General features: G+C 41.3%; 1 protein-coding gene across 1 annotated transcript in view; it reads left to right on the top strand.

Moving 5' to 3' along the window:
- The window catches only part of LOC125900937 (glutamyl aminopeptidase), a 38,322-nt gene extending 25,074 nt beyond the window's left edge, over positions 1-13,248 (top strand). The window contains exons 12-20 of the mRNA XM_049596247.1: positions 323-459; positions 924-979; positions 1,066-1,216; positions 2,820-2,893; positions 3,166-3,270; positions 5,369-5,542; positions 6,810-6,950; positions 8,741-8,822; positions 12,495-13,248. Of these exons, the coding sequence (XP_049452204.1) occupies positions 323-459; positions 924-979; positions 1,066-1,216; positions 2,820-2,893; positions 3,166-3,270; positions 5,369-5,542; positions 6,810-6,950; positions 8,741-8,822; positions 12,495-12,641 (1,067 nt within the window). The 3' untranslated portion in view covers positions 12,642-13,248. The remainder of the gene's footprint in view (positions 1-322; positions 460-923; positions 980-1,065; positions 1,217-2,819; positions 2,894-3,165; positions 3,271-5,368; positions 5,543-6,809; positions 6,951-8,740; positions 8,823-12,494) is intronic.
- Positions 13,249-18,942: the final 5,694 nt, after the last annotated feature.

The following is an 18,942-nucleotide window of genomic DNA, read 5'->3' as shown; positions in this document are numbered from 1 at the left end:
TCTCGCTCTTTATACCACGTCATTTCCTGTCAGCGTTACATATTGCTGCAGACGAGTTTACCTTTGAGTTAGTTTAAAGCTTGGTCTTCTATTAATGTCAAAGGGTGCCCTTGGTGTCATTACCACACACTAGGGGGGGCAAGACAAAGCGTAGGTATATGATGTCTGCTTTATATAACATAGTAGATAAATAGGAAATAATATATATTTCGTCATAAATAAACTCTGAGGTATATTATTTTATAGCAGAAATTGACCACTGCAGCTAAAATGTCAATTTTCACTCACACATTGACACACTCATGACTGTGTTGATTTTCAGAGCATGTCATCAGTAACTACTTAGCCTCAGAGGACGGGCTGCTGAAGGCTAACAATGATCACATTGGATTCTACAGAGTCAACCATGACGACCTCATGTGGGATGCTATCAGTCAACAGCTGCAGAACAACCACTCGGTAAAGCTGTCCTCACAGATCTACAAACACACTGCACATATACACACTACCCAGTTTCAAGTTCAGCAGTAATTTTTTTTTTTTTTTTTTAGGTACACATATGAGGATCATTTTTACCTTTTTTTAAATTAACAACCTGCACACAGTGCGGGAACAGAAAGAGTCACTGAACACATGCCTTCCAGTCAGGCTTTTTACTGGAAAGACCAGCTTATTTTCCTCCCTGTTGTTTCTTCTGCGCAGCCTTGCGTTAAAATCTGATTATAGATATTTTCTTTTATAGCATCGGTACTGTTGATACTATGGTAACCTCTTAGCATGGAGCGGAAGAGCAAGAAGACAGAATAGCAGAGCCAAAAATGACCTTTTATGACAAATAAATGCCTTGGTATCCACAGTATGTTCTGTAATTTCTTTATTGTTACGTTAATCCTCTACTTGACTAAGTTTTCTTTCTTCAACAGGAGTTTGATGCAGCTGATCGCACCAGCTACATTGATGATGTTTTTGCTCTTGCAAGGTAAGATTTCACCCCACAGCGCACTGTATGAATATTCATAACATCATATGCAGATATTGTAACTGATGTTTCATTCTACTGTTCAGGGCTGATGTAATAGATTATGGTAATGCCTTCAATCTTATCAAGTACCTGACAAATGAGACCGACTACATAGTGTGGGACCGCGTGGCCTCCTCTATTGCCTATGTCCGGGACATGCTCTCCAGCAATGCTGCACTCTACCCAAAGTTTCAGGTGAGGGAGCCGCTAGTCCTTCCATGAGTCCAGTCATGATATTTAAAACTACGTGCAGGTGTCCCCAGGAAATGTGTACCTACAGAAACAGCAAGCTCCGCGTCTATGGCAACCGCTCCACCCAAAACGCCGTCTCGTCAATATGAAAAAAATATTTTTTCCAGCGGATGTCTTAGTTACAACATGATTGAGCTAGCAAAGCAGTTTTGTGTTGTTATGTGTGGTATTTATTCAGTTTTGGATCGAAAAATTTTTTTTTTCACGGACCGTTAATTGAGTTACTGAGTTACTACAGACACCGCTAACGGGGCTAACAGCTAACGGTTAGCCCAGCTAATCTACAATAACCATGTTATTAATTATAAAACGTGCACACAGAGATAGTAATGTTTGTTCAGTCATTGTGTTTATAGACTTTACAAACATCAGATTAGTCTAAACGGTGATATAGTGACGTGAAAAATGTGATATGTATATACATTGCATTGCATTTGAACATAAACCATAATGAGGTCAGTGATGTAATGATGTGGTTGCTGTGCAAATGCCTCAGTTAATTACACTACATATTGATTGGAAGAGCTTTAAGAGAATTCAAAGAAGGAAAGTGTATATTGGATACAACCAAATAATAAGGTAGGACATTTATATTTTAGTATTTGCTACACAATCCAGTAAATGTACTGTTAAGTTTAACAATTTCTGAGGATCTGATTACATTTTAATCACCATAGGCTGAAAACAAAGTTTACTTGAAAGCTGAACAGAAAGCTTGGGGGAATGGGAAAATCCAAGATATCTAAATCTGTTAAGTAAGTCTCTTTCCAAGTGGCAGGACAAAGGATGTATCCTAACTTATATCAGCAAAACATAATTCATCAATAATATTGATTAGAGATATTCTTACTTACTACTTAGTTTTTTTCTCATGCAGATATGAGGATTATACATACTTTGTAATTCAGTGTATTCAGGGTTAAGCAGAAAATCTATTTAAAAGATTAAAAGAGACAATGGGAACATCAGCAGGCTGACTACTCTGGCTCAGACAAGGAGGAGACATTCCCTCTTCAACATGGGGTTACAGAGCATACATCAGCCAGGGTCAGTCAGGACACAGCTCAACTACAACTGCATATTAGAAACCTCATTAGATTTCAACTCAAACCATACAAACAATGCTTCTCCCAGGATCTCCCTTACCTGCCCAAACCAAGCAATCCTACCACACATCTACCAGGATTCAGACAGAGGCACTAATTGCCCACACCTGTCCTTATAGAGGCAGGAAACTCTCTCCGACCCTACCTACAGAGGGCAGTGCTCTCACCCTACATGTCAGCCCTGAGAGGAAATAACTCTCCATACCAGCAGACAGTGATAGTATGCAATCTTACCTTATGTAACAAGTTTGTTTCGATCTTACTCCCTCTTGACTTTAGCTGTTTCTTTACTTCCCTCGCTTCCGTTTCTCGTCTTGTGCACTGAGCTGTGTTATGATACAGTAGAAACCTCGCTTCTTGTTCCTTTAAAGAGACAAAATAAGGTTCTGCATAGTTCGTTATTGTTAATTAAGAAACATGCATTTGTTTGTTTCCTCTAGAAACTGTTTCGTGGCCATGTTGAAGCAATCACAAAACAACTTGGATGGACTGATGAGGGAACACAGACAGAGAGGTACAGCAGAAAGAGTGTACACAAACAAGACTTGTGTCTATTCTTTATTCTGTATTTCAGAAAACACCTTAGATCCTCCCCTGATCTCCTTTACAATGTAAAGGAGATAATTAAACCTGATGGGGAGGCGATTAAACCTGATAACAGTAATAATACTGTTGCCGTCAATAAACAGTGTCCTTGTTCTTTTATGTTAACCTATACACTACCAACCAGTGTAAAATGGGTCCTTGGTGATCATCACTCATGTGACTGCTGAATGTGTTTGGCAGGTTACTGAGGGAGAATGTGCTTGGCATCGCTTGTCGGATGGGAGATCAGGGGGCTCTCAATGAAGCCTCCAACCTTTTTGACCAGTGGATTAATGGAAGTCTCAGGTATCACAATAAAATATTCTGAAGTGTCAAACCTACTCCTTCAATACAGTGTATTTATCAACCATCACCAGCAGAATGAACATGGAGACTATGAGTGTGTCTCAAATTACGTACTTCTACACTGCTGTTTTGCGCTCAGTGGATGATGGAGATTTTTTTTAACCACCTCTTCTTCTCCGTCATCTTCTTTTTAAAAAGCGAATTGCAAACACACAGTGGAGTATTATCACCAATATTTGACCACTATCACCCACACATAAACCAAACTTACGACACAACGTCAGTGCTGATTAGAATGTGCTGCCACAGCTAAGAGCAAGTTAACTACACTGAACAAAAATATAAACGCAACACTTTTGTTTTTGCTCCCATTTTTCATGAGCTGAACTCAAAGATCTAAAACATTTTCTATACACACAAAAGACCATTTCCCTCAAATATTGTTCACGAATCTGTCTAAATCTGTGTTAGTGAGCACTTCTCCTTTGCCGAGATAATCCATCCCACCTCACAGGTGTGGCATATCAAGATGCTGATTAGACAGCATGATTATTGCACAGGTGTGCCTTAGGCTGGCCACAATAAAAGGCCACTCTGTAATGTGCAGTTTTGCTTTATTGGGGGCGTCTGGGGGGGTCTGCAACATGAGGTGATGGTCATGGATGAATGGCACAACAATGGGCCTCAGGATCTCGTCACGGTATCTCTGTGCATTCAAAATGCCATCAATAAAATGCACCTGTGTTCGCTGTCCATAACATATGCCTGCCCATACCATAACCCCACTGCCACCATGGGCCACTCGGTCCACAACGTTGACATCAGCAAACCACTCACCCACACAACGCCACACACGCTGTCTGCCATCTGCCCTGAACAGTGAAAACTGGGATTCATCTGTGAAGAGAACAACTCTCCAACGTGCCAGACGCCATCGAATGTGAGCATTTGCCCACTCAAGTCGGTTACGACGATGAACTGCAGTCAGGTCGAGACCCCGATGAGGACGACGAGGCTGCAGATGAGCTTCCCTGAGACGGTTTCTGACAGTTTGTGCAGAAATTCTTTGGTTATGCAAACCGCTTGTTGCAGCAGCTGTCCGGGTGGCTGGTCTCAGACGATCTTGGAGGTGAACATGCTGGATGTGGAGGTCCTGGGCTGGTGTGGTTACACGTGGTCTGTGGTTGTGAGGCCGGTTGGATGTACTGCCAAACTGTGTGAAACGCCTTTGGAGACGGCTTATGGTAGAGAAATTGCCAATTGCACGCTCCCTCAAAACTTGCGACATCTGTGGCATTGTGCTGTGTGATAAAACTGAACATTTTAGAGTGGCCTTTTATTGTAGCCAGCCTAAGGCACACCTGTGCAATAATCATGCTGTCTAATCAGCATCTTGATATGCCACACCTGTGAGGTGGGATGGATTATCTCAGCAAAGGAGAAGTGCTCACTAGCACAGATTTAGACAGATTCGTGAACAATATTCGAGGGAAATGGTCTTTTGTGTATGTAAAAAAAGTTTTAGATCTTTGAGTCCAGCTCACGAAAAATGGGAGCAAAAACAAAAGTGTTGCGTTTATATTTTTGTTCAGTGTAACTTGCAAATGCTACCATTAACTACCAAGCTAACATTAGCACTCAGGTTATTGTTTGTGGTACCAAATCATTTCAGGCCGAGGGTGAGAAGTGTCCATCATTCTTCACTTAACTTTTGGACCCTTTAGAGTGTGCCAGTAGTACACTGCATTTCCCCATACTATGCAGTGTGAATGCACATAGTGGACTTATGCACTCAAAAAATTCAGTGTTTAGTACAGAACTATGCGATTTGAGACATACCATAGGCTAATTTTTTAGAAACCATTTTTATTTGATTCTGACACCCAAACCTGACATTCACCATTGATGCTTTCAATAGCAAGAAAAACTGTGTTGCAATAAGATGATATGGTGACACCTTGTAAACATTCAACCAGTTTACTGTGAGAACAACAAAAGTACCGCCACAAACAACATATTAACACCCATATTGTTTTAGAATGATGGTTTTCATCTTTGGTAACGTGACAGTAAAATGTCTTGACCTTTCAACCTGCAGCAATGTAGCAGTGAACCTGAGGCTGCTGGTCTATCGATATGGCATGAAGAACTCAGGCACAGAAGCAAAGTGGAACATAATGTTCCAGAGGTACAAGGATACTTCTTTGGCTCAAGAGAAGGACAAGCTGCTGTATGGACTGGCCTCTGTGGAGAACGTGCAACTGCTCTACAAGTAATTAGAACAACTCTTCATACAGAACAGTTGACCTGATAACCAGAGAAAAGTTTTATTACATCACTTGGGCTGTGATGAGATCATATACTTGGTTAGGCCTGTACCTGCTTGTAAAGCCATGGTGGAAACGGAGTATTTTTTTCTTGTGTGCTGCAACACTTTTCTTGGTAAATACATCCCACATACAAATGTGTGTGAGGCCTGATATCCTCTGGCAAAGACATATTTAACCAGCCATTGGCTGTTTTTGTGTCATTTGATGACTGTGTCCGTTGTACTTGATATCATCTGGAACCTGAGATGAACCAGTAGTAGGTGGATGCCTGGACACCATGCTTTTACCTGTAGATGTGAGACTTCACACACATTTGGTTTTGGGATTTGGCTTCTCTTTAAAGCTGCACTTGGCTTTGTCAATCCAAAATCCTGTGAGCTAAGTCAGTAAAGGAAAAAGGAAAACTACTTGCCAAGCTCTTAGACCACAGAGACATTGCTATACAAACCTGAGTGGTCTGACAGGTTGTAAACAAGGCTACACTTTTGCTAGCCCACCTCCCAACTTTTTTGAGGTCAAACTGAGAGTATGTCCACACAATCCCTGTTAAATTTGCAAACATATCTTTTCTCTTCATTTCAGCCCTCCATACAAACTAAAACAAACAAAGTAAAACAAACCACCTTAAACCACAGCTGAGCTTTTCCATATTGGTTTCCAGAGTGTGTAAATCTCATATTAAAACATCGGCTTGTTGTTTCAGTGAGTACAGGGAAAATAGAGTTTTTGCAAAGCAATGACATCAGCCAGCCTAGTGAGGGCCAGAGGCTGCATGGCAGCAACATTAACTAGAACTCTCTTCACTCTTACAGGGAATGTCTGATATTTTGGAAAACACAGTTGTTTGCCATCTTACCCTCAGAAGAGAAAATCAGTTCAGTGTAATAGATAGAGATGAATCTCATAAATAAAAATATTGAATTTTGAGCATGGAGGTTCATTCGTGACCTTGGGAACTGTAATATTTCAACCTTATGTCACGTATGTAGTAGACACTTTGTTTTAAACTTTTTATTTGAGATATATAGAAGTTCATTTGGAAATAAGGGCGAGTTTATAATGTTTCAGTGGGTGTTTCAGTGTTGTGGCACCACGTTTAGTTTTAGTCTGGTAGTGTGACTAAAATTTACATAAAGATGTCACCTAGTGGAGCTTTAGAATGATGAAGAATAATTATGTGGAGAGAATAACCTTTGTTCTATCCAACAGGCTCCTGGAGGCTACTAAAGATGAGAATGTGGTGAGGAGCCAGGATCTGTTCACTGTTGTGCGATACGTGTCCTACAATCCACTGGGGCAGGACATGGCCTGGGACTGGACCACACTCAACTGGGACTACTTGGTCAACAGGTCAGTGCAACAAGGTCTCCAACCTGACAAACAGAGTTTGTCACAATCACAGTGGACAGTAACAGACTGGGACTTTTATCAAGCAAGCATGCCACAAAAAAAAGAATCTTTAAGCTGCAGAATGAAAGTTCCAAAAAAAACTGGATGCAACTAGCAAGAACCATGTGATTTTTAAGGTTCAATGAATTGAGGAAGTATTGGTTGTCAAGGATGGATGAATGGATGTGAGGAAAGGGATGAGCATGGGGATAAGGTTATCCAATCAGGCCCAGTCTGTCTGCTGTTGAAGCTGTGCTGATGTGTGAAATAATGCTCTGAAAGATAGGCTTTGCCAGAAATGCAGAAGACTTAGTGAAAGTGCTTGTGAAACCAGAATCGAGTAGCCATTCTACTTGTTTTGGTGAGAAAGAGTGGGGTCTTGGGGTGAAGCTGTCTGGAAATATGTATTTGGTCAACTGCTCAAATGGGCTGAGGTAGGAGTCTAGACAGAAAATGCAGCTGGAAAATGAAGCTCCCAGCTGGTCAGTTTCATTTCTGAATATGAGTAAATATCAAAGAGTCAATAATGTGAATGGTGATGTGAGGATGGAGGAATAACAGCAAGAAAATCACTGAGATGACAATGACGTGGATCAATAGAGTAGATGGGACCACTCTGGAGGTCTGTGACAAAGGCGGGGATGCTCTGGAAGTCAGCGACCTAGACAGGAATGCCCTGGAAGTCTGCAGTAAAGTAGGCAGGGCCACTGGAGTTTGGTTAGAAGGCAGGACAGATGGGCAGGACTGCCATGGAGGAGTGGCCGAGGGGCTTGACGTAAGGAAAGGCAGCCAGCAGCTGATGACCTGGCTTAAGACCAGGGAGTGCAGAAATGACCGACTGATAATCTGGGAGATCTGGGAGGGCATTGGCAGTAATGGCCAACTGGGGTTCAGGCTTGGCATCAGCAAGGATGGCTGACTGGACTTCATGAGGGACGTTGGCAGGGATGACCAACTGGGATTCAGTGACACCGGACTGCTGAGAATCTGTGGTGCTGGACAACAGTGCTACGCAGCTGAGAGAGCCATTGAGACTATACCTTCTTCTGAGGATTCCATGATACCACCTGTAAATGGCAAAGCAATTTCCCTCAAAGGGTGACACAGGGTGCCGCCTTACTGATAGGTAAGGTACCTCAATAGGTTTGGGGAAGGCAGGTTAGTCCACTGATTGGAGGCAGGTGACAGACTACCAGGCTCAGGGCTCAGTGATGTAATGAAGATACAATATGGATTCACTTACAGGTACAATAGTCATGAGGCAGACGAGGGTCAAACCCAGGGAAGGCAGTCGAAACAGTCAAACAAACCTAATACGGGTTACGCAGGAAGTCCAAGGTACAGAGGTCAGGCAGAGGTTCAAACAGGCAGCCAACAAAGTCCATTATTCAGGTTCCAGATAACAGAAAACAGATTACAGAAAGCAGAGGCAAGAAGCACATGGCAACTTTAATGGTCTGGAATGAAAGAAACTGGACAGATTTATGAACTATGGCTGATTGAGATGTGGGTGAGGGGGAACAGCAATTGAGCGAAGTTAGAACAGGTGTATAGATGGGTGGGGCAGTCAGGTGTTGGGGACAGGAGGGAAAGTCCAGTGTCTGGTGGATGGATGGATGGAAAAAGGCAATGAAGGGGACTGAGCAATAGGGAATGTGATTGGAGAGGAGGGGCATAGATAGACCGTGACACTTATGTTGGGACACTTTTGTATTGTGCTGATCATGGTAATGAGTTTTCTTTTTCAACAGGTACACTATCAATGACAGGAACTTTGGCCGCCTATTGAATCGAATCACCACCACCTACAACACAGAGCTCCAGCTATGGAAGGTTAGACCTGTCCTTTGTGTAACTTTCTCTTACCATTCCATTTTTCCTTCTGCTGGGCTGAAGAATGGGTAGTTGTGATTTTTTTTTTTTCACAGTAATATGCACAGCACAAGTTATTCTTTCTTAAAGGGATAGTTCGGGTTTTTGGACATGAAGTTGTGTGAAACACTGACCATCTGTAGCTCCATTTTGGTATTCCTCTGTTTACCTACAGCAGCTGACGAGGGTGTGTCGTGAGCCTGAGCCGGTGTTTGCGCTGTAGTAGTAGGTATATATAGGGCTAGTGCATCTTCTTCCTCACTAATAATAGCCTACTGGTTCTCTGTTGGAAACAGCCGATCAAGTTTTCGTTAGCCATTGCTATTCTGCGCAGCTGCACGGCGTGGTGATGAACTGTCTTATTGATTTCTGTTGCTGTGCTGTCTTGTGGGCCTGCATGGCAGAGTGATACTGGCCAGAAAATAGTCCTAATTGATAGCAAGGTCTGACGTAATGCAGGGATGTTTTAAAATTATTGAAATAGTCTAACAAAACACATGCATACTTTTTTGTAGCTTAAAACCTTTTGGTTACGTGTCCCCCGTACATCTTCAGAACTACTTTTTCTCCAGTAAGCTACAGGCGATTTCTCAGAGCAGGAGGCTCGTTGACAGTAGTGACACCGTCACATCAGAGCTACAGATGGTCAGCGTTTCACACAACTTCATGTCCAAAAACCCAAACTATCCCTTTAACAAAGTACTTTACTAAAAATCTTTCAGTCACAGTAAATTACAATTCTGAGGGTAAAATATCAAAAGATCCATAGAAACTTCCCCAAACCCTTCACAAACCTAACCCACCTCTCTGCTGTCCAGCAATATGCTCAGTATGTTCCTGACACACATGGTTTTGCAAAAACATGGCTGAGTAAAAAGCTTCTGTGCTGCGCTGTTGCCTACCTTAATGTTCACAAGTTCACAAAACACAACTTCTGGTAGTGTTTTATTCATATTTTGGAGGAAATGATTGTTTGAAATATACTGGGTGGATTGAAAAGGTTCTGTTGAGATCTTGATAAATTTTACCATTGTGAATACCTGTCACCATTGGCATAATGAATTCAAGCCTCATAAGTTTTTGGATGGAGTATTATTTACTCATGGCTGAAGTGGGATTCAATACTTACAAACTGTGTTGAATCGGGGCTGTACCTACAGCATAGGCTCTACGTAGATGTGTACCCTACACCATAGTCTGATATGCGCCTCCCAAGAAATGTAGTGTGACAGCGATTCAGACCTCCTGTTTATTTTTGTAAACTGAAAACCATTTCCCCCAGTGGAAATTAAGCTTTTATTTACTTTTATTACACAATAAATAGTAAAGACAATAAAGCCCCCACAAAATACTGTTTGAGGGTGGCACGGTGGTGTGGTGGTTAGCACTCTCGCCTCACAGCAAGAGGGTTGCCGGTTCGATCCTGGGCATGGGAGCCCTTCTGTGCGGAGTTTGCATGTTCCCCCCGTGTCAGCGTACTCCGGGCACTCCGGCTTCCTCCCACAGTCCAAAGGCATGCAGATTGGGGACTAGGTTAATTGATGACTCTAAATTGTCCGTAGGTGTGAATGTGGGTGTGAATGGTTGTTTGTCTCTATGTGTCAGCCCTGCGATAGTCTGGCGACCTGTCCAGGGTGTATCCTGCCTCTCGCCCGATGTCAGCTGGGAAGATGAATGAATGAATGAATGAATGAATGAAAATACTGTTTGAAGTCTTCTGTGTGACTTACCTGGCTTCATATGAGTAGAGGAATAGTCTGCTAGCCACTAGACTAATTTATATAATGGGAAATGCCATAAGCTTATGCTAATAATGCTAGCATGTTGTATTTGTGGGAAAAACATGTGCACTATAATAATAATAATAATAATACATTTTATTTGTATTGCACTTTACATTTTAGCAATCTCAAAGTGCTACAGTGCAGGATAAAAAAAAACAGATTAGATTTAATACCATTTAAGCTTTTATGAAACTGATGATGAAACTATAATTCTGTTTCATCAGTGAACCTTGTAAGTTATAATGGAGCTAACATTTTTTAACATTACCTCTCTTAAATTGTTGTTGTTGTTCCCAGCTTCATGTGAGTTGAGGAAAATCCGCTATCCGTTAGGGTAATTTATGCATAGGCAAATCTCATGCTTATGCTAATAACGTTAGCATGTTGTATTTATGGGGATAACATTGACTATAAGACAATTGTTCTGTCGGTGGACTTTGTGAGTTATAATGGAGCCAAATTTTGTAATGTTACCTCTATTAAAAGTTGCTGTTAATCCGAGTTTCATGTGAGTAAAGGGAAGTCCGTTAGCACCTAGGCTGATTTAATGCAATGTAAAACATCATAGACTTGTGCTAATAACATAAGCACGTTGTATTTGTGAGGAAAACATGACTAGTACAAGATAATAGGCCTATTTTACAAAATGGCGACCGTGACCCAAAGTAGGGAATCGCTGGTTCCGGATTCCTGTTTTCACTGCAACAATCTTTTGCCTATTACAACTATGGACCCTGAACAGCGCTTCTTCCTCCAGTCACTCCTTTCTTTGGTCAAAGTTACGACAGTACCTGTAGTATACAGTACATATACTATGCAGTGCCTGAAGTATGTTTTACCTGCATGACGTAACTGTAGGCCCTACATGTAGTATGCAGCACCTGTAGTGGGCAGTACATGTAGTTTCGAGTCCCTGTAGCACATAGTACTTTCTGAATGTAGTACCTGCTGAATGAAGTAGCTATGGTATTTCGTACATGTGATAGAGACACACACAGAGTTTGGCCTAAATACCTCAATGATCCAGCAACTGCTATTAATACTTACTTAGTACTCGGCATGAGATGTGCAATATACACGTAGTGTGCAGTATCTCTAGTACAATTAGTATGTAGTGCCTTTAGTATGCAGTTCATGTAGTATGTATTACCTGCAGTATATAGTACATGTATTACGCACTGTAGTACCTGTAGTATGGAGTATGGATGCAGGCGGCGATCAAAATTTCTTGGGAAGTTTTCTAGCCTTGTGAATTATAATGAAGCTAAACTTAACCTCTTTTAAATGTTGCCGTTGTTCCCAGCTTCATATAAGTAGAGGAAAGTCCGCTAGCTGCTCAGCTAATTTATGCAATGTTAAATGTCATAGACCTATGCTAATAATGTTAGCATGTTGAATTCATGGGGAAAACATGTCAAGCAAAAGATAACTGTTTTGTCTGTGAACCTTGTCAGTTATATTGGAGATGAATTTTGAACGTATGTTTAATGTTGTCAGTATGAAGCCTTCATGTGTGTTTAAGGTGTGTTAGTTTAATCAAACAAACCTTACAGCACTTTATAAATAAACTCAACACAGCAGCATAGAAACTCTGCCGTCAACTAGTGTTTAGGAGGAGTGATTGTATAGCGACACAGACACATGTCAAGTATAAATGCTCACAATGGCAAAGGCCACTTGTATAGGCTAGGGCACAGTCTTTGCATAGAGCCTACATACAAATATTACCGAGCCTTGACAACAGAATAAAATGTTTGATTTTGTGATATTTTTTGAATCATAGCAAATTGAGTTTGGGAGTTTTTTTCAGGCTTTTTGACACATATGTCAATATTTGCTGGTCTTGTAGATGGAGCATTTCTTCAGTCTAACACCAGACGCTGGTGCTGGGGAGATGCCCAGGAAGCAGGCGCTGGAGACAGTGAGGAACAACATCGAATGGATCAGGAGTAATGAGAATGAGATCAAAGTGTGGCTGGAAAACAACGTCTCCTAAAATGGCACCAGTGTAAAACACTGCAGGGATACAGGCACGCTGTACCTGTGAAGAACCGGAGCATCCTCAGTCCCCTGTACTGTTGATACATATGGCCTATTCCCATTCAGTACACAGAGGGTGAGGCTGGGTTTAGTTTGTGTTCTTTTCAAAGGGCCAAAGCAGGGGGCTGCTGATCTGAATCAACACTGGAAAACAGAAAATCAAAGCCAATTCAAACATTCTTACTTCTAAACACTTCACAGTAGCAACATTCACACACATCCTGATCTCCTGAGTGAAAGTCCCATTTTTTAAATTGCTGTACTGCTCATCTCAAGAAGGATATTTACACAGTCCCTTCTCCTCCTCGTACTTTAAACATTTTTATTATAAATTCTTCAATACATTTTTGTAATATTTTAACTTGTGGCACAGAGATGATCATCAGACCGGCCTGAGATGATTCATTCTTCTTCAGCCTTCCCTCTGTGTGCAGCACAGAAAAAGTCCACACCACTCTCTGTGCATGTGTATGTTTATTTGTATTTGCAAGCAATAATGGAAGTGTACGAGTGTGAACATGCTAGAGATGAAGAGATGAATGAATAAATCTTGACTAAAATGACTCTGTATGCCTTTATTTCATGTTATTTTGACCCTAGCAGTCGCAGTGGTGGAATGGATCTACACAGGTACTGTAGTGAGTAAAATTCTGAGGTATTTGTGTTTTACTTCACTAGTATAATTGCATAATTGGTATCTTGAAGATACAACAAAACATAATCAGAGAAAAAGTAAATATTTCTTGATCTGACAGTAATAATAACTCAATAATATAACAGCGACCATTATGCCGCCCAAGTAATAGTTTTACACAGCGGTGGAAAGTAGCTAATTACATTATATGAAGCACTTTACTTAAGTTGTTTGAGGTAATACTACTTCATACCTCCAGTTTGTGCTACTTGACATCACTAGATTTCAAGGGGAAATATTGCACCTTTGACTTTTATTATCTGACGGCTACTTTGCAAATAAATATTTTACATCCAAATCGAAGTCCTTCTCTTCACTCATAAAGCCCTCCATAACCAGGTCCCTTCCTACCTCACCAACCTGCTCCACCACCACACTCCCTTCCGCAGTCTCCGCTCCTCTGATGCCAACCTCCTGACTCCACCTCTCAGGACCAAGCTCCAGACCTGTGGTGACAGAGTCTTCTCCATAGTCGCCCCGTTCCTCTGTAATTCTCTTACTCAGTTTGGGGCAGCACTAGCTCAGTCCATAGGGACCGGAGGGTCATTGGTTCAAGTCCCTGTCTAGACCAAACATGGAGTGTTTACTGGTAGCTAGAGAGTTGCCAGTTCACCTCTTGGGCACCACCAAGGTGCTCCCAAGCAAGGCACCAAACTTCCAAATGCCCAGGCCCCAGCCCCCCACCCAATGCATACATAGGTCCTGTTTGTGCATGTGTGTGTACTTCAGACAACAGAGTGAAAACAACTGATTTGCCCTTTAGGGATTATTAAAGTACATCTTTCTAACTAATGTAAAGTGTCTTTGAGTACTATGAAAAGTGCTCTATAAATAAAATGTATTGTTATTATTATGATCAGAGTTGGGTAAGGGTTACTTTAAAAGTAATCAAATTACTTTAATGCATTACTATTTTTGAAAAGTAACCAGTTACTTTACTGCGTTATTCCCTGAGTAAAGTAACTCAAGTACTTTCAAAGTACTTCCAACGTTACTCCCTGAGAAATGTAACTCAAGCACTTTTAAAGTACTTTTGAGTATTCTACATTTCCTATTGGGCAATGGACCACAGGGCGTTAGGCCTACATTTTTGTGTCTCCAAAATTAAAGTTATGGACCACTTGCCCTTCACTGAGATCCAGTTCTCCCATCACAGCCGTCACTTTGACCAGTAGAAACACACAACGATCTGCTGCCGTAGACAACTATATGACAACAACACCCCAGCATTTTTAATATTTCCTCTAGGGATGTTACCACACAGAGTAAAAGGGGAAATGATGGTGTGAAACAGCAGAGGCTCTTTGTCAACCCACTGAGTTAACGTTACTATCATTAGCATCAAGCTAGCAAACAATGGTACATCCTCACGGTCGGACATAAAGTAATAACATTAACAAATAGCAGCGGGGCTTTTACTCACCACAACTGCAAAGGCTCCCAGCTTCATTTGAAACAAACTACATTACAGATGGTCCGTTATTTATTAATCCCTGTGTGTTTATATATTTACTTTTTATCCGCTCCGCTGTCTTTGTAAAGTTCGCACCGTCATTTCAAACACTTGTTTCAAATTAAAAGCCCCTTATAACCTCGGCTAGAGAATCCCTCCATTTTCTAAATAGGCTTTTATTCTGAAACATTTGTCAGAACTTCCTGTGGAAGATACAGTAGCTTGATAGTTTACTTATGGTGCTTCAAATGGAGCTCCTGCCATCTGCTGGCGCTTTTAGGTGACTACAACAACATTTCGGTTGGCACATGAACAGACACAGTGACTCAAGTAATAGTGAAAGTAATAAAAATAGGACAAGAATAACCCGATGACATCACACACGCCGTGAACGACGACCGGGGATAATTGGTGAGTACCAGTGTGTAGTGTGTCATGTCTGTCAGCTGAGTGATGACACGATTTTATGACTCCACAGTCGTGTAATGTGACACAGTGACTTTCAGAACAGGCAGAAAAGTTGTGTAGTGTGTACCAGGCATATTGCAAGTCCTGAGTCTGACCTGTCTGTCAGCGAGTCCTCCTCCATCTATTGAGTCGTGGGGATTTTACTGAGGATCCTGCGGAATGTTTTAGACAACGGCAGCATTTCTCCGACCACGTAGCGAGCCACAAGCTCCGTGGCTTCTGTCAGACTGATAGGTTTAACGTTATCTCCGTTATTAGAACCAAACGACAGTCATTGCTGTTTCAGAGCTGAAGGACCAGCGTTCTAAAGTAACTTGTTTGAAAATGTACTTAAGTATTTGATTACTCAAACAGCAAACTAACGTGTTAGGTTACTCGTTACTGCAAAAAGTAATCAAAGTACTCTATACCGACTCTGATTATGATTATTACACACAAACATCATTATCACTTTATAAGATATGTGTTCATTGTGATAGATTAATCACACTACAGTGCCGTATACAGTATAACATTAAAATGCTACTTACTTAATGCACCAACAATAACAAATAAGTATTACTATCCAAACACTGACAAAGGCCTGTTGGAAGAAGAACATGTAGTACATTTGCTGAGAAAACAAAAGTGCTTAAAGAATATTTTGATAGCAGGGCTTTGACTAGCAGTACAGTACTGTTACATTGTGGTTTACATTTACAAGTAAAGGATCCTGTTACTTTATCAAATACCATTTTCACCTTTCAGTCACGTGTGATTTGGTTGCTGCAATGGTTCAGTTTTCCATTGGGGTTAACAAAGTCTTTAGCTAACAAGATTTCATTCACTCATTTGAATATACTGAATTGTGTGTGTGTGTGCGTGTGTGCGTGCGTGCGTGTTTGCTAGGTGCTAGATTGCTCACCTGGCAGCTGCAACTCTGCTGCTATTTCCTTCCATGCTTCGTCCATCGTTACGCAGTCATGGTAAGAGTTGGAGGACACATCATACAGACAAGGCTTCTGCTGCCACAGCTCCACAAGGTTTTCCTCTTTGCTGGAATCACACACATTTCTTTTAGCATGTTTCACCTCCCTGGTGAGCTGCTATCTGTCTGTTTCTGTATCTGTCTGTTTGTTTGGGTTTAGCACCAGTGCGTCATTTCATGCTACATTTCTATTGGTTGGTTAGTAGACGTAGGCCACAACAGCTGTCACACTGTGAGATGGTATCCCAGATTTCTGACACTGTCAGAATTTTATCCCAGATTGTTTCTGATCGCAAAACCCTGACAATGGCCATCCTTGAAACAGGTGAAGATACAAGTGAACACAATCTATTGACAACCAGTGGTGGTTAAAGTGAAAAGATACTCAAGTAAAGGTATTGTTACTTTGTAATTATATCAGGTACAACTTGGGTAAGACTGAAATAGTATCTCCTAAAAAATTACTCAAATAGTGAGTAACTTAATTCAATGCAATTGATTACATCATTTTTAATTGTCATTAAAATGCTGTACAGGACCAAACCAAATACGTGCTGTTAGGAACCATGTAATGGCTTAAAACAACAAAAAAAACCTCCATTTGCTTGGTATGACTGGGTAGTAGGTTTTGTATTGCTTGCTGTCAGACAATGAATTCAGCTGAATATAAAAACTATTTAAAACTAAATGTATCAGAAGTTATGATGTTACGGAGTGAAAGTATATTTTTCATCACTAATGTACAGTACAGGCCAAAAGTTTGGACACACCTTCTCATTCAATGCGTTTTCTTTATTTTCATGACTATTTACATTGTAGATTCTCACTGAAGGCATCAAAACTATGAATGAACACATGTGGAGTTATGTACTTAACAAAAAAAGGTGAAATAACTGAAAACATGTTTTATATTCTAGTTTCTTCAAAATAGCCACCCTTTGCTCTGATTACTGCTTTGCACACTCTTGGCATTCTCTCCATGAGCTTCAAGAGGTAGTCACCTGAAATGGTTTCCACTTCACAGGTGTGCCTTATCAGGGTTAATTAGTGGAATTTCTTGCTTTATCAATGGGGTTGGGACCATCAGTTGTGTTGTGCAGAAGTCAGGTTAATACACAGCCGACAGCCCTATTGGACAACTGTTAAAATTCATATTATGGCAAGAACCAATCAGCTAACTAAAGAAAAATGAGTGGCCATCATTACTTTAAGAAATGAAGGTCAGTCAGTCCGGAAAATTGCAAAAACTTTAAATGTGTCCCCAAGTGGAGTCACAAAAACCATCAAGCGCTACAACGAAACTGGCACACATGAGGACCGACCCAGGAAAGGAAGACCAAGAGTCACCTCTGCTTCTGAGGATAAGTTCATCCGAGTCACCAGCCTCAGAAATGGCAAGTTAACAGCAGCTCAGATCAGAGACCAGATGAATGCCACACAGAGTTCTAGCAGCAGACCCATCTCTAGAACAACTGTTAAGAGGAGACTGCGCGAATCAGGCCTTCATGGTCAAATAGCTGCTAGGAAACCACTGCTAAGGAGAGGCAACAAGCAGAAGAGATTTGTTTGGGCCAAGAAACACAAGGAATGGACATTAGACCAGTGGAAATCTGTGCTTTGGTCTGATGAGTCCAAATTTGAGATCTTTGGTTCCAACCACCGTGTCTTTGTGAGACGCAGAAAAGGTGAACGGATGGATTCCACATGCCTGGTTCCCACTGTGAAGCATGGAGGAGGAGGTGTGATGGTGTGGGGGTGTTTTGCTGGTGACACTGTTGGGGATTTATTCAAAATTGAAGGCACACTGAACCAGCATGGTTACCACAGCATCCTGCAGCGACATGCCATCCCATCCGCTTTGCGTTTAGTTGGACGATCATTTATTTTTCAACAGAACAATGACCCCAAACACACCTCCAGGCTGTGTAAGGGCTATTTGACCAAGAAGGAGAGTGATGGAGTGCTGCGGCAGATGACCTGGCCTCCACAGTCACCAGACCTGAACCCAATCGAGATGGTTTGGGGTGAGCTGGACCGCAGAGTGAAGGCAAAGGGGCCAACAAGTGCTAAACACCTCTGGGAACTCCTTCAAGACTGTTGGAAAACCATTTCAGGTGACTACCTCTTGAAGCTCATGGAGAGAATGCCAAGAGTGTGCAAAGCAGTAATCAGAGCAAAGGGTGGCTATTTTGAAGAAACTAGAATATAAAACATGTTTTCAGTTATTTCACCTTTTTTTGTTAAGTACATAACTCCACATGTGTTCATTCATAGTTTTGATGCCTTCAGTGAGAATCTACAATGTAAATAGTCATGAAAATAAAGAAAACGCATTGAATGAGAAGGTGTGTCCAAACTTTTGGCCTGTACTGTATTCAAGTAGACCTAAGTATAAAAAGTACTCAGCAAAACAAAGTACCCTTAGAAGCACAATTTGTTTAAAAACAATTTACTCAAGTGCGCAAAACAGTGTTACTGTAATGTGTTACTACCAACACTACTGTAACATGAGGGGCATTTCTGCCTCCGTAATGTGCTTTTATGTTTTAATGCATTTCTGTCATTTCCATCCACAGTATGCCAGCAGCCTGTGGAGGAGCTCAATTATTCTGCTATAATGTGAACACAACATCAGGCTCTAAGAATAACTGAATCTATATTTATCTACAATATAG

The sequence above is a fragment of the Epinephelus fuscoguttatus genome, linkage group LG14 (genome assembly GCF_011397635.1).
Source record: "Epinephelus fuscoguttatus linkage group LG14, E.fuscoguttatus.final_Chr_v1".
Classification (NCBI taxonomy): domain Eukaryota; kingdom Metazoa; phylum Chordata; class Actinopteri; order Perciformes; family Serranidae; genus Epinephelus; species Epinephelus fuscoguttatus.
This window is presented reverse-complemented; position numbering and strand designations above follow the sequence as displayed.